Source organism: Rhinichthys klamathensis, unplaced genomic scaffold, assembly GCF_029890125.1.
Source record: "Rhinichthys klamathensis goyatoka isolate OS25496 unplaced genomic scaffold, OSU_Roscu_1.1 h1tg000225l_1, whole genome shotgun sequence".
Taxonomy (NCBI): domain Eukaryota; kingdom Metazoa; phylum Chordata; class Actinopteri; order Cypriniformes; family Leuciscidae; genus Rhinichthys; species Rhinichthys klamathensis.
The window spans coordinates 1,849,015-1,865,977 of NW_026606749.1; the positions used below are offsets into that span (position 1 = coordinate 1,849,015).

Genomic DNA, 16,963 nt, shown 5'->3' on the forward strand with positions numbered 1-16,963 from the left:
TCGTCGGAACTCAATAATAGAACAATATGCGTGTCCTGAAACATGTTGGCTGGCGACTAAACGAGAGCATGAATGAAAGCGTCAGCATCTGCGAACTCAGACATGTGTAAGTACTGGTCTTTTATACCGCAAGTATTAGACACGATTGGATAGATGAGAAGGTAATAAGTGACGTTGCAATTGAGTCTTCCCGGCAGAACTTAACGCTAAAGCTTCCATTGGCTGGTTACACTGAATCCCACAGCAGACACGCCCCTTCAAACAGAGCGTTCAAATCAGAGGCTATGAAAAATGCCTTTTATTTCTAAATTATGACTATTTTTGATCTAAAAAACGTACTAACATTATAAGGGCAACCCAGGAAACATTATAAAATAATAAAATACCCCCATGTCAGGGGACCTTTAATATTCACAGACACTAGTCCATATCGAGATTTGATTCATTGTACAGCTCTACTTTTGATTTATTCATTAAAAAAATTGCCAAATTCCGTGACTTTCTGCTTTATACCTGTAAGTTTAATTTGTGAGTGGATTCCGCGATTCGATCCGTGTCGCTTCGCAAACACAGACGGGGTGAATTTATGAATGAAAGTGTGAATGTTCTGACACAAAAGTTGTTTCGTATCCTCACGCTTTTTTAAGTGGGTATACGGAAATCCTTGGCCTTTCCTAGTGGGTATACGGCGTATACCTGCGTATCACGTAGACTACACCACTGGACCAGCAGAACTAGTGAACAGCACATGCAGCAAAACACACAGCGCAGGACAGGGCAGCGGAGCTCACCAGGATCATCCGATGTGAACGGAACATCTGGATCCGCCTGATGATAGCAGCCGCCTCTTTTTCCTTGATGTGGACTCTGACTCTGAATTACTCTCTGATGAGGAGGAAATGTTGACGTGCACCCAGGAAACGTCGCTGTCACTTTCCACCTCCGATTGTTCCCCTGCATCCGAATCATCACTTGTCAAGTTCTGAAGCATCTCCAGGGCCATGGTTCCAGTCATGTTCCTCTTTATTTGCTAATTCATTTTAGACATTTTAGCTTAGCAAAATATATATAGCCTATAGATAACGTAGTCCGGTATTATTAGCCTTATTTATGATCAACAAATTTGATTAAGGCACAACAAAAGGGTTAACTATATCATAATATTTTTATTGACACGTACACATTTCCATTGCCAACACTTAGTGTCAGATAACTTAAAGACATTGCTATTGCTACATTGCTGTGCCATTGCTACACTTTCTATGACTGCTCCACAGACTTCTTGTGGAAAATTTTGCACCCTTTGTTCGAACATTTTATTTGATTTTTTATTTTTATTTTCACCTAAGGACAAAGCAAAACAAAAATAATGTTATTCTCATGTTAACATAGCTAGCTAGGCTCCTTACATGCTTGCTAATAACTAAGGTGGGTCTCCGAGCCACGTTTCCATTACCCTTCAAATCGCGCAAATTGAAATTGCGAATTGAAAATATGCTCAATGGAAACACGTCAATTTCTCAAAAACTCCCATTTATCGCAAAAAAAGGTTTTACGCTTGCGTGAGGTGGTTTTTCAGGCAATTCAAAAAAGAAATATTTCGCAAAACTGCAATGGAAACAGTTTTTGCGCATTTACAGTCACCTGACTTAGAAAGCGCGGTGTGTTTGGACAGAATACGAGACAGAGTTCTTTATTAAATTCATAAAAGACTAAATAATTACAGGAATACTGGATTCTAAACCTCAAAGAAATGCCACAATCAAGACCTCGGAGCAGAAATCAGTGAGAAAACACCTCATATGTGCCGCTCACAGTATAAGGGTCTTTCCTTGCCATTAATGCTTTGATAACATGCTTAGGCCTACGTCTCTTTGCATTAATAATAATAATAATGTCTAGTGCGGTGGCTGTGATATATATAAACCTACCAACGTCTGTTGCCGTGATTTTTGGAATGACTGATCGCGAGAGGAAAAAATTACGTTTTAGTCGCATAACATCGGTTAATGGAAACGCTGTCATTTCGCAATAGTTTTTTTATCGATATTTAGAAAAAAATCGCAAAAGTTTTGTGCGAATCTGTAATGGAAACGTGACAGCGTTTAACATAGACTTACTTCTCAGAGTTATGTTGTGCAACAGTGTTCATTATACTGACCATTCAACTACGGATTGATTCTGGAATCTTCGCTGGGGGAATAAGCACCGGCAACAATCCGTCCTCCAACGCATGCACATGTTTTGATTCAGATCGTGCTCGAAGAGGAGGGGCTATTCGCGCCTCCGTTGTCAGTTTGTGAGAGAGGGAGGGAGGGAGCAAGCTGCGCGCAACTCTACAATAAAATACAATTTTAACCATATTAAATAGTTTAAAAATCTGAAAATCAATCCGTGGCAGTCAGCGTTGATATTGTTGCGGCCCGCCACAAATTAATAGCCTGACTGCGTCAGACTTCGTACTTCTGCTCAATTTCAGTTCGCTTCTGTACTCAGTCTGAGACATCGACATGTCTCTCAGTTTTCCTCCGGCCTGAAAACAGCCGGCCAATCAACGAACAGAGGGCGGGCTGAGAGCCGTGACGTAGACGCTAAGCACCGAGTTTAAGATTGTATTTTAGGTTAGGGAAATCGAAATCGACCACGGATATGGAGACACGGGATGCAATTCGCTCTGTTGTGGAGAATATTCCCGGCATTTCCAAACTGAAGCCCGAACAAGAAGAGTGTTTGTTAAACATTTTGAATGGAGGTGATGTTGTGCCCCTACTCCCGACAGGTTTTGGGAAAAGTTTAATTTATCAACTATTACCGATCGTCAGCGAGAAACTGGGCAGGCCAAAGGCCGGCAAGGCGATAGTTGTGATTGTGTCCCCCTTGGTTGCATTCATGGAGGATCAGGTTAAGGAGGCAGCAAAACTCGGTCAGCCATGTTCACTCCGGTATTTCGCTCGATGGTTTCGTTTTCGCATCATACGTGTTTACAGTGGAAGTTCAATGCGGCTGAGCTGGTGAATAACACACGTCATAACCAAACGTTATGTGATTGGCTTACGGGTAACCAATGATTTAAACTTCAGACAAGCGCCGCCCCCATGACAGCCAATGTCAAAACCAACCACATGAAAGTTTAATGTAATGTTAACCCATAAAGCTAAGTGGTTTCTTAAAGGGATACTTCACCTCTGGAAAGATGAATGTGTATTAAAAATGGGTCATTTATGTAGAAGAAATGTGAAATTATTTTTGAATTTGGAGTTTTCTAGACTGAGAAAAGCCAGAAAATGTATTTTTGGCTTATGTGGATGAAAGACAACAACTCCCAGAATGCACTTGCTTCACTACCCTAGGAGGCCACGCCTACCGGTAACTGAGCGCAGTAGTTAAACAACAAGTCTAGGCTACTAGTGAGTCTCCGTGATGAGTCTGCCCAAAAATGTGTTTCGAGATCGCCCAAAATGTCCGGGATTCGGCTTTTGCGTTCTACAGTCGCCATTCATTATGTTTACTGTGGCGAGCAGGACGAGACTGAGGGCCGCGGGAGAACGATGCGAGGCCGGTGGCGTGATTACCGATGAGCGACACCTGTGAGACGAACCGGTCTCGTATCTCTCACGGAGGAGAGGGGATTTTCTTAGCAATGTTAAAACGCCCATCAACCGATCACTTGTTTAGCGTTCATGTAAACACTACATTCAGATTCACCAATCGGAATGAATTCAGTTAGATTGAAACAAAAGATGTGCATGTAAACAATGAATGGCGACTGCAGAAAGCAAAAGCTGAATCCTGAAAAAAAAAAAGTTTTGTTTTGTGTTATTTACTTAATAAATATACCCATTGTTTTGCACTTGAGTCCTCGCACCTTAATCTACCCATTCCGTGACAGAACGAACCAGCCAACTGAGGACTCAGCTAACGATGGGAATGCTGGGGATATTATCTTTCTGGCAGTTTGTGGGGTACGTTTACAATTGCGGGGCCAATGCAGACTGGGAGGGTGGTCTTCCGCCTCTTGGCCCACCTCCCACTGACCTCACAAACTGCCAAGTCCCCGGTCCTCCGATGACCCCTTTGGGGAGAGGGAGGAGGAAGAAAGAGTGCGACCCATCAGCCTCCAATCCAGTGGAGGCTGAAGGAGTTGCAGCACCCCCAGAGGCGGTTACTCTCACACCGCCTCGCCAGCGCAGGAGGGCTCCTGTCGCTTCCCTTCGGTCGGTGGTCCAGGAGGACCCGACTTCGACGGTCTCAAGGCCAGTAGTCCAGGAGGACCCGACTTTGGCGGTCCCAAGCCCGGTGGTCCCGGAGGACGCGACTTTGGCGGTCCCAAGCCCGGTGGTCCAGAAGGATCCGACTTCGGTGGTCCCAGGCCCGGTGGTCCCAGAGCTGTCCTTTCTCCCTGCAGTGCTCTCAGAGGTGGCCGAGGAGCTCGTAGCACCAACTCGCTCACGTAGACGGAGGAGGAGGAGAGCTTCCGGCCAACCACAGGGTCCGGAGGTGGTTCTGAAGCCTGCAGCCGAATCCCCGAAGCCCTCAGTGAAGCCTGCAGCTGAACCACCGATGCTTCCAGTGAAACCTGCAGCCGAACCCCCGAAGCCTCCAGGGAGGCCTGCAGCCGCGCCAAAGCGTCTCGCCCTGCCGGCGCCGCCCAAGCGTCTCGCCCTGCCGCCGCCACCCAAGCGTCTAGCCCTGCCGGCTCCGCCCAAGCGTCTAGCCCTGCCGGCTCCGCCCAAGCTCCTGGCCCTGCCGGCGCCGCCCAAGCTCCTGGCCCTGCCGGCGCCACCCAAGCTCCGGGCCCTGCTGGCGCCGGCCATGTTACCAGTCAAGCCTGAATCTGTTCACATCACATCTGCCGTGCCAGAGACAGTTCCCACCAGGTTAGCCACGCCAGTGTCTCTGAACAAGATGGCCGCCGCCGAGCCGGGGTCTTCGGACAGGATGGCCACCGCCGAGCCAACGTCCCTAGACAAGATGGCCATGCCGGTGTCTGTGTCTGTTCCTGTTCCTGAGAAGGTGTCTGTGTCTGTTCCTAAACCGGGGTCTGTTCCTGAGCAGCCGGTGTCTGTTCCTGTTCCGTGGTCACCCGAGGGGTCGTCTTCTCTATGGCCGCCCGAGGGGTCGTCTCCGCCGTGGCCGCCCGAGGGGACATTTCCGCCGTGGCCGCCCGATGGACTATCTGGTCCGCCCTGGCCACCTGAACTGCCTGGTCCGCCCTGGCCACCAGAACTGTCTGGTCCGCCCTGGCCTCCTGAACTGCCTACTCCGCCCTGGCCGCCTGCACGGCCTGCTCCGCCCTGGACGCATGCTTCGCCCTGGCCGCCTGCTCAACCGGCACCACCCTGGCCCTCAGCCAGGACTCCAGACTCGTCAAAGTCTCCCTGGTCTGTAATTCCGGCACCGCCCTGGTCCTCAGCCAGGAATCCGGACCCGCCTGAGTCTCCCTGGTCTGTCCCGCCGGCACCACCCTGGTCCTCAGCCAGGAATCCAGACCCGCGCGTCCCTCCCTGGCTCAACCCTCCCGTCCCTCCCTGGCTCCCCGGCTCCCCTCCCCTCTCTGTGTATGTGTTCTGATCTGCTTGTCTTGTCTGCTGTTTGGTCTTGCACGTTGGATGTTCCTGTCTTGTTTTGGTGTCCCTCCTTGTTTTGGGGTCCCTTTGGGGGGGGGGGGGGGGGGTAGTGTCACAGTTCTGTCACCCTTGTCTGGGTTTTCTCTTGGTTTAGTGACAGAGCTGTGACACTCCCGGTTTGTCATGTGTTTGTGTTTAGTCTGGTCTGTTGTGAGCACATGGAACACATCTTGTTATCTCGTTATTGTTTAATTTCCCCCTCCTGCCTGCCTCGTTACCCTCTTATGTTTGTTCCCCTATTTAATCTCCCTGTGTTTGCAGTCCTGTGCTGGTTCGTTGTCCATGTTGTCCATGTTCTTAGTGTTTCCTGTATCCTGCTGGATTTCTGTCTAGTTTTCCCCCACGAGGGAGTTTTTGTTGTAGTTTTGTTTTGTGTTATTTACTTAATAAATATACCCATTGTTTTGCACTTGAGTCCTCGCACCTTAATCTACCCATTCCGTGACAGGTCTACTCCATTGCGTATCTTGAAACACGCCCCTTTCACGTCTAATTTACAGAGCGAGAGAGATTGATCCGGTACAGCGAATTTCTCTGAGCAGATAAGATTAGATAATTACAAATAATTGTCCATGCATGAAAAGGGGAAGAGAGGAAAAGGTGAAGCTGAAAAGTTACACGTAAAAAAAAAGCATTAGAGGTAGATGCTGTGAAATGCTTCAAATTAACAGACTATGCATTTGGCGCGAAGGGAAGTTACAGTTCAGCAGGCTCTGATGGCTCTAGTTTTACAGCTAAGGTCAATGATAGCAAGGCTGGACCCAGCACGGTCAGTGATGATGACCCAGCACCTGCTGATGATGATGACCAACAACACCTCTCCCCCTCCCTACCTGTACCTGAGCCTGAAGATGGCAATCAAACTGAACCGGTAAGCTGAAATGAAATCAGTAGCATTATTTAGCTCGCACTAGTAAACTTGTTACTTATTTTAACAATGATGTGTAGTTAGGGACTGTTCGTTTTTTATTTAAGGGGCCACCGGAGGAGATTTGAGATCTGTAGTCAAAAAAGACTTGACCCTCTTCGCCAGCAATAATTTTTTCTATGACCCTCCAAAATGATTGTGAAAAAGGCATGACCCTCCCCGATAATTTATTAATTACTTCTGTACTGGTTTGCGCTTGGCAAAGATGTTCAGATAGCCATTGTTTTTTTTACAACTATGACAAACGACTAAACTCCTGCTTTCTCATCTTACTAGGGCTGTAACGATAGATCAAACCTACAATTCGGTTCGTATCACGATTTTTGATTTGAAAAAAAAATCATGTTTTCGGTGTTGATGCAGTGTTGACGCGTTCATGTAAAATGTAAGGGTGGCGCTGCCAATAAAGTATCTAAAAGCTGCCACAAAGAACCGGCAAAAGTAATGATTATGAATATGTCAAATATAGCAAGGAGACATTTTAATTGTTTATTAATAAACAAGTCTTTGTCAGTGTCGGCTGCAAATATAAAGGTGACGATGCTGACTCGCGATCTTCGCAGTAGTGAACGCGCCAGAGAGAAATGCACATTTCATACGGATTAGCTACATAAGCAGAGAGCAGTCTGTAGTCTGTTTTCTTTCGTTTTGAATTGTTCTGTTAAAAAGTAGACATTTCAAGCTTTCTATATATTTATCAGGTCTGTGAGGCAAGTAGCTTACCTTAGGCTATACGCTGAGTTTCGGTTCATTTATTAGACAAGAGTCCAGTTCACGCGCCGGCGCCTCTGTGTCATGGTGATCTATTTTCTACTATATTTACTTCTTATTTATTAAATCCAGGCAATTGGTTGATGAAACGTTGATTAAAATTAAGATACAATTAATAAAAAACGAAATTCACTTTAAAGAAAGGCTTTGTGCTTTCTTTTTGAGGTCTCTGTGAATGTTTCAAAGTCACTTTCAGAGCGGTCATGTCCGTAACATTTTTTTTCCCCCTCATAAATGCGAACACGAAAAATAAAATTAAATAAAAAGAATATTTTATGTTATGTGGAGGCCGATCCGTTGGGTAGTATTACTTTTGTTTTGCGCAGCGTAGTTCATAGAATTACTAACAAATATTTTGCCACCTAAAAGTTAAAGATTTTTTGTGTCACATCACATGTGTATTTCCCTCATATTAAATACAAAACGTGTATAAATGTGTAGACTGATATTTTTATAATGTCTGGAGCTTTATTAAGGGAGTATGAATATATAAACAGACGTTTCGGTATTAAATGCATTTTCTGAGAATTTATATTTCAAGTTTTGACTGCAAATGTCACGTCCATAACGCTGGAATTGCCCAATTTTAAAGAATTTTATTCCGTGGTGTTGTAGTTCCTTATTCCGCTAGTCCAAATATAATTCGCTGTATTATGATTACAAAATAGACCAACATGCAACAGCAAATCAGCTTTGAGCTTTCGTGTTATTGGCGCGTGTCTGAGATACCACAGACAGACTAAAACGGATTTTATCAGAGAATGTTTATTCAGCTATGGGGAAGTGCAAGTTTAGCGATATTTGGCTTGAAAAATCTGAATTCCGTGCTTGGTTAAAGCCAGTTGCAAACAACATATTTGAGGCCTACTGCTTCTTATGCAAGGAAGCTATTAAATTGGGACCGTTGGGTGTACGGGCGCTGGAGTCACAAGCAAAAAGTGATAAATATCTAACTGCTGTGAAGGGCCTCCAGCAAACGACAGCCATCAGCCAGTTCTTGCAAGTATCTGGCGGCTCCAGCACTATTTCTACACTGCCTAGGCGAGGCCCACACAGTAGCTCCGCAACTCCCACAATCGACCTCCGTGTTGCTTTTGGATCAGAGCCAACACTAAAAGCGGAGGTGCTCTGGGTTCTCCACACGGTGACAAGACACCAGTCCTACAGTACCAATGAGGAAATCGGGGAATTGTTTCAAACGATGTTTCCGGACTCTGACATCGCTAATCCTTTAGGTGCGGGAAAGATAAAACGGCCTACATTAAGCGATTTGGAATAGCGGATTTTATAAAAACAGAACTAATTTCCAAAATCACGGGACCGTTCGTCCTGATGTTCGACGAAAGTACTATGTTCAGTGTTTAATATTTGGTGTTTGACTGTGCTACCAGAATGGTGTGTCGATTAGAACACAGGAATGAGTCCAGAAGTTACTTCTCAATTGATTTATTGCCATTTGCTTTCTTTCTTGGTTCTCCCATTTCCTTAATATGGCTTTACAATTGCTGCATATTGCTGATGTCTACAATCAAACAAAGTTAACTTTACTAATACAAATTATAATAATAAGTATACATTCACATAACCATAAAGAAAATCTTTAAACAAATCAACAGTTATCAAATTAATATCAATACAGAAAGTTTGAAAAAACGTACAAAGTCATAGACGCAGCAAACACATGCAGCAAGCTGAGGAGCAAACAGTCAGCACAAAGAGAGACACACTAGTGAGGTTGATTAGTAAGGTAATTATCCTCAGGTGAAGGAAGTTCCAGGAAGTGGGCGTGTCTCCCAATAGAGTGACTTATTGGGATTTTTAACATTCAGTTTGAATAAATTAAATTACTTTGCAAGTAATTTTGAGACTCTGCACTTCCTTTGTACGTTTTATTTTTTATGTCGTGATATAGGTCTTAAATTTCATTCATAATGGTCTTAAAAAGTCTTAAATTTGACTTTGTGAAACCTGCAGAAACCCTGATATATTCTTGAAACATGAACAAATGAGAAACATTTAACAAGTTACAAGTTAGTTTTTGGAGTACTTACAAATTGTTCCATGCGTTACTCCTGCTGCTTTCAAGTATCCGTCATGTTGATTGGATTCTTCCAACCTCGATCAGAGCAACGCCACAACGACGTGACGTAATTTATGACGCTCAGTCAGTATACTTAAAATATTCAGTAAAGAAGTGATGTTTACTTAAAAATAATGAGCCACACCAAATACAACTAAACTGCTCGTTCAGAAAATAATATTGTTTTAAGTAGCATTAACTATGACACAGATTTGAATTGTATTGTTCTCAATTTTTTTTTAAATTAGTAGTACTGTTCGGGTTTACAGTGAATGTAAAATGAGAATTAACCTTATTTAAAACCACCAAAGCAACTTAGGTGACAAAGCTGTTACCTTATTGACAAACTCTTTGCCTTGGTCTGTTAAAATCCTTTGTGGAGCTCCAAATGAATAGGACAAATCTAAAATAAAGTCAGACACTTCCTCTGCACGTTTTCATTTCAGTGGGTATAGGCCTCTGAAATAATCAATCATTACACAAATGTATTGATTCCCCCTCTTGGTTGGAGTCAATTCTCCAACTAAATCCATTCCCACCAGTTGCAGATGCTCTGTGATCTGGTAAAAATATGTCATATAGAAGGTCGATATGCATTTTATACACTTTTGGAACATTACTGTCATTTGATTTACTCACCTCTATTGGGACAGTAGGCCTTATTCTCCTTTAATGTAGACTTTCTGACCTAGCATTCAGGGAACTGGGCTATCTACAAGGTTTAATGTTTTGTGTTAAGGATAGTTCACTTTGAAATTAATTTTTGATATGTTTTAGCTTACCTCGAGGGCATCCAAGATGTAGGTGTCTGTTTCCGCAGTAGTTTCAATTTTGATATTTTTAGGTCAAACCGTTCTTGTCTGTCAGTCATATAATGCAGGTCTATGGTCACCACCTCAAAGAGCATGCACAGAGAAGTCCAAATTAAACATGATTTAATGACTGATAAATGTTAGTACACATTGATGGCCTAAGACACGAAACGAGCAGTATTTATATCGTTTTTACCTCTTGTAACCACAGCCACGTCCAAGTGATCTGAGGGCGCGGGCGCTTCGGTCTGTGCGTTACAAGAGGTAAAAACAATATAAATAATGTTCGTTTTCGCACACAAACTGCTCATTTCGTGTCTTAGGCCATCAATGTGTACTAACATTTACGAGTCATTAAATCATGTTTAATTTGGACTTCTCTGTGCATGCTCTTTGAGGTGGTGACCATAGACCTGCATTATAAGACTGACAGACAAGAACGGTTTGACCTAAAAATATCAAAATTGAAACTACTGCGGAAACAAATACACCTACATCTTGGATGCCCTTAAGGTAAGCTAAAACATATCAAAAATTAATTTCAAAGTGAACTATCCCTTTAAGTACATTCTAGTGATTTAGTGATTTGTGTTTAAATAATGAGAAAAAATAAGACTCACCCATTTGCTGATGTCCTCTTCCATGCCAGGCAAGTAGAATCTGGAGCTGATGGCATCTCGACCTTTTTCCATGCCACAATGACCCCCCTGATCACTGGCATCACAAAACATAATTTGCCTCCTCTGGTGAGGTGAACACTTTGGCCAAATGTTCACCTTACTTAAGGCCAATTTATACTTCTGCGTCGGGTGCGCGCAGTAGGTACGGCGTAGCATACGCACAGACGCGTACCATACGCCGTACCCTTCGCCGTAACCTGACGCGCACCTCCTCCAAAATGTAACTACACGTCGCGACGACGCGGACCGCAAGATCTGTGATTGGTCGGCTTGGGAGCATCGTGTTTCCTCCTACGCATTTCCGGCGCGTTCTTCTGCACCGCCCGCCATTTTTAAATTCTAAGTACAGCGAAAGAAACATGGAAATGGACCAAGTGACCGAGCGATTGGTTGAAGAGGTGAGGAAATACAGCCATCTGTATGACTCGTCTTCTGCCGAATACAAAGACTGCCAGATGGCAGCGAATTCATGGAGAGAGATTTCCTCCAACGTCGGGTTGGATGTAGCGGATTGTATGAAGAGATGGAAGAACACTCGAGACAAGTACGTTCGCCTCCGTAAAAAACTCGCCACAAAGAGCGGGGATCCAGGAGGGAAAAAAGTCCCGGCGTTTTATTTATTCCTATCTTGGCTGGCACCTCATGTGAAACACCGGCTTACGGAGTCAAACTTTGACGATAAGGTAAATAATGCACGTCCTTTGTGAACCTCTGTTGTGTTTTGGTTAGCTAACGTTAACTTAACTAGCAATGCTAATGGAGTATTGATTTGTGCAAAAATAATGTCTCTGTGAAAAAAATTTAATAGGTTGTAATTATATATGTAATGGGTTGTATTTATATTATATTTAATAGATTGTTATTGTATCAGGCTTACAGATAATGCAAACAAAACAACGTAGCGTTTGCAATGTAGGAATATGCAGTATCCATAGCTCTGTGAATTAACACTGAATGCATCAACTTATATATATATAACTATTTGCTATTTCTTTCATAATCACAGGATGGGAGCGATTCAAGCTCACACTCCACTGGTTCGGCTGTTGTGAGACCTCCAGTCAACAACGTTGAGCAACTACCAAGTTGTAGCCCTCATCACCAGCCAAGTCCACCGTCCCCCCAGCCAAGTCCACCGTCCCCCCAGCCATCTCTTCCGTCCCCCCAGCCATCTCTTCCGTCCCCCCAGCCATCACCTACGACCCCCCAGCCATCACCTACGACCCCCCAGTCATCACCTATGACCCCCAGTCCAAGGATGGCACAGAAAAGGAAGAGGAAGGAACAAGATGACTGGATCCAAATGCAGGTTGCTCGTTTGGAGGCTCAATTGGAGGAACGGCGGGTGGAGCTGCAACAGAGACTGAGTCAAGGAAACGACGAGAGCGACCGGTTTGGGAACACTGTGGCTGATATGCTGCGAAGGGTGCCGGAGGAGCACAGGGCACATGCAATGTTTGATGTGTCCAAGGTCCTGTTCGAGTGGCAGCAGAAAAAATAAACAATTGTGCCTACTTCTACAACGTTGCACCTTTTAATTCTCTGCACTATCTATAAATAGTTTGCATATTTTAGTAATTCGTGTAAGTACATTTGAGTATAGTTTGCACTTTTGCATCTATTAATATTTTGCTTCTTTGCACCTATTTGTGTTGTTAATATCATTTGTACATTTTTGTATATAGTTAGCACTTTAGCATTTTATTATATTTTGTCTGTTTGCACCAATTTTTGCAGGTTATAGTTTTTATCTTTTGTGTTTTCTCTTGTGCATCTATTTGTATTGTTAATAATTGTAGATCATTGCACCTTAATAAATTATAATTAATACCTTAATAATGTACATAGTTTGCACTTTTTATTTAAAAAAGAAATTGTCTGTTCCTGCTTTTTGCACATTGTATTGTGCAGGTTACTGCAAATAAAGATTTAAGTATAGTTTGCCCATTTGTGTGTTTACTCTTTTGCATCTATTTATAATATAAATAATTTTAGACCATTGCACTTTTACATGTTGCACAATCTTATATATAGTTTGCCCTAAAAAAAATTATATTCCTGCTGTTTGCACATTGTATTGTGCAGGTTACTGTAAACGATAGTAGAACAACACTGTACAACAACTTGACTTAAAACCTGGTATTTATTAACATGGTTCAATGTCATTTATAGGTGCATATATTTTACACCAGTACAATTTATAGATCAAGTTGACCACGACACACTATGTTGTTCTGCCATGGCACAATTCCGTGGGGTGATTGAAAGAAGGCCATCAGGTCATTCCGCACACCAACTGCAGCTCTGGTGGAGCGGGCCCTTGAAAGGTGACGTGGATCTAGTGGTTCCAAAAGATTTGTGTCCCCTGACACCACTCTGCGCCACTCCCCTTGCTGAGGTGACCCTGTAGTGTCAGTGTCTGTGAAATTAGCAGGGATGTATCTGCTAACAGGTGTGGTGACCTCATCTGTGTAGGCCAGGAAGTTGTGTAAAACAGAACAAGCTTTTACAATGTCAACTGCTTTGTCTGGCAGACATTCCAGAGGTCGCCCAAGGATTCGCCACCTTGCAACCAAAATGCCAAATGCATTCTCAATCACCCGTCTGGCTCTGGAGTGACGGTAATTGTAGGTCTGCTTATCCATGGGTAGGTTTATCCCTATGTAGCAGAACAAAACAGAATTAATTGTCTGCTAATGCAGCTGTGATCAGAAGAGTTCAGATGCAAAAGCCTCTAAATGCCATATGAAATTTTCTTCTAAAATGATAATTTTTATCAAGCTCGTATATTTAAATTCAGTAATTTCACTTAAATGACAATTAATGGGTCATTTTTCTTGCCATTTAAGTGAAATTATTGAACTTAAATATACGAGCTTGATAAAAATGATCATTTTAGAAGAAAATTTCAGATGGCATTTAGAGGCTTTTGCATCTGAACTCTTCATATACATATATGCATATACACAAAGTATTATTACATTAAATACATTTTGTCTGTGACATACCTGGAAAGGGACGCATGAGGTTGTTGTGTAGGGGGAATGCAGCATCACCAACTATCACATGTGGGATTTTGACTCCTGTTCCAGGAAGATTGGCTGGTGGGGGCAGGTTCAGTTTGTATTCAAGAAGCCTAGAACCAAATCGGCTCTCCTTGAAGACACCACCATCACTTTCCCGTCCGTATCCCCCCACATCCACCATGGTGAAGCGATACCTGGCGTCACAAGTAGCCATCAGAACAATGGAGTGTGCGCCCTTGTAGTTGTAGTAGTCGCTCCCGGCGTGCGGTGGTGCTTTTATGTTGACATGCTTTCCGTCGACGCTGCCAACACAGTTCGGAAAGTTCCACAGTCGCCAAAAATCAGCAGCAATGTTTTCCCATTGGGCGACTGAAGAACAGGGAAGAAACTCTGGCTGCAGTGCTTTCCACAAAGATTTACATACCTCGGTCACTATGGAAGACACTGTGCTTGACGACAGTTTGTAGCTAGCTGCTACAGCCTGTTGGCTTCCACCTGAAGCTAAAATACGAAGGGTGATTGCCAGTCTCTGCGTAATGTCTACAGGCATACTGTGCGTACACTGATGTATGATAAATGGCTGCACACGACGAACCAAATCATCGAATCTACCGGCCGACATTCGGAAATATCTGAAGTGCATTTCCTCGTCCATGTCTCTCAGTGGCCGGACAAGCACAGAAAATTCACCCTCCTTCTGCCTCAACCGGTTCACGGGCCGCACGTACCATCTCCTCCGACGTCTTCTCTCGTTTCTGCCTTTTAGTTTTAGTATTTTCACTAAAATTAACTGCTTTTCCACCTCCATAAGCTCCAACTCCAACAAGATCCGCTCTCTTTCAGTCGCCATTGCGTGTAGTAACCTAAACTCAAAACAGCCGCGAGGAATCTAAACGCAGTGGAACATTAAAACCCTCCGCCGCCAACTAGCGTTTCGGCGCTGTACTGCAGAGCAACGCAGACCTAAACGCAGAAGTATAAATGCTCATGACGGCGTCGCCTACGTGCGTAGCCTACGCCGTACACTACGGCGTACACTCGACGCAGAAGTATAAATTGGCCTTTTCGCGTCTGACATATATAGTGAAGCAGGCCATCTGATATGGATTAGACAAATGCTGAGCTAACTATTTCCTGTGCTTGTGCCACTAAAATGGCAATTACATTTCTCTTTAATTGCTTACCTTTCAGTATATAGCTTTCAGCTCTTCTTTTAAACTTAATATAAAATCTAAAATTCCTTTATATCTTTATATCATACTGTACATCTACCATTTGTCTTACCTTCAGTCAACTCACAATCACTTCTTGCTACAGTCATTACCACTATACACGTTCTCTCACTAAATCACAACTTTCCACGTTCACTCACTAAATCACCAGAACTCGCTACATAAAGTTATGGGAAAAGGTGAAATATATAGGCTTGTCAATTGACTGAATAATTTTTGGTAATATGGAGTATCTGTATGGGCCTGTTATGTGGACAGAATGTAACTGGTAGCTTAACGATTTTAACAAGGACACATTTGGCAACTATAATTATAGAACACAAGTAACATTTCAAGGTTTGGTAGGCCTTTTTGAGCAAACTACCATTTTTTAGGAATGTAACATGTCATTAAAGTGTAATAAAGTAGTTACATTTTATGACATCCTGACAGAGGATTTAATCAAATGTTGAAAGGGATGTTGTTGGTATGTACGTGTGTGATGCTTCATAACATTGCCAATGAACTGCTAGATCACTACAAACAATAAAAGTAGTATGCAGCATTTCTCTTTGAGTAATAATAATGTGTAATACTAATAGATTGCCCTACTTTTCCATATAGTGTCATTTACTTTGTTTAAAGGGGTCATATAATGGTACATGCACTTTTACAAGTTGATTGTACTGAAATGTGTGTTGGCAGTGCCTGTACACAACCATCATATAATGATAAAAATCCATCCAGTGGTTTTGTTTTAATCTCCTTATATGTTTTCCCCTGCCTCAAATCGAGCCGTTCGAGCCTGTGACGTCACAAGCTCGCACGCCCCTCCCACGATTGTTGATTGACAGGATTCGAGCGTTTCAACACAGACCCGCCCTCGCTCATGAGGGAGCTGTCAATCATAGTCTGCGCGGCGCGGACCGGCGCGGTCATTGTTGATATGCTGGAGCACTGTCTATGAGCAGAATGGCGTCTAAGCGATTGTGGTGTTCTGTTCTTGGGTGTAATAACGAACACAGCAGTCATTTTAATGTTCCTAAATCCGAACCGCTGAAGACGCAGTGGCTGTGTTTGTTTTCGAAGGGAATATTCCCCACGAGCAACGTCAATGCTCTCATGTTTGCGCGAATCATTTCTCACCAGACTGCTTTATAAACGAGGGTCAGTATAAAGCTGGATTTGCTAAGACATGAAAAAAGGATCGGTACCAGATATTCGTGTTCCTGCTGAATCTCCAGAAGAACGGAAGTGAGTGTAACGTTTTATTAAACTTTATATTAATATATTAATCTTTGCAAATCGCTAGCTGCACGCTTCACAATGAATGCGTCTAAGGTTTACACTCAGGGTACATTACGGCATGTTTTCTATGTATGACGTTCTCAATATAATTCATAATCCCACGTTTATACTGAACAACGCGTTATGGTTATTGTGTTATTGAGTTACAAATGGTGTATGCACAGCACAGAGAGGCGGGGTGAGCAAAGCTCATTATCATTTAAAGTAATATGCACTGAAACGGCGTGCTGAAAACAGAGCTGTTTTTGACCAGGTAAAATAAGTGTTTTCTTACAATAGTAATGAGAATTTTTAATTAAAGTATATTACAAACTTTTAATTTAGACCCTAAAGAATCATATTAGCTTGTACAAAAATGCCATTATATGACCCCTTTAAAACTTTGCCTTTAACAGATACAGTGTACTTTTCCATCTGTTCCCATATAAGATTCAATGTATCTTATTCATCCTTATGTGTCTCTAATCAAAGGGATATTTCACCCAAAAACGAAAATTCTCTCATCATTTACTCACACTCA

The 16,963-nt window shown here is 43.0% G+C and overlaps 1 protein-coding gene across 1 annotated transcript; it reads right to left on the minus strand.

The window, feature by feature from the left end:
* Positions 1-13,022: 13,022 nt before the first annotated feature.
* On the minus strand, positions 13,023-14,987 carry LOC130099226 (putative nuclease HARBI1). Its single transcript, XM_056264835.1, has 2 exons — positions 13,907-14,987; positions 13,023-13,557 (listed from the first exon to the last, which is right to left on the minus strand). Exons 1-2 carry the CDS (start codon positions 14,772-14,774, stop codon positions 13,097-13,099), a joined length of 1,329 nt encoding a protein of 442 aa, XP_056120810.1. The 5' UTR covers positions 14,775-14,987; the 3' UTR covers positions 13,023-13,096.
* Between the last annotated feature and the right edge of the window lie 1,976 nt (positions 14,988-16,963).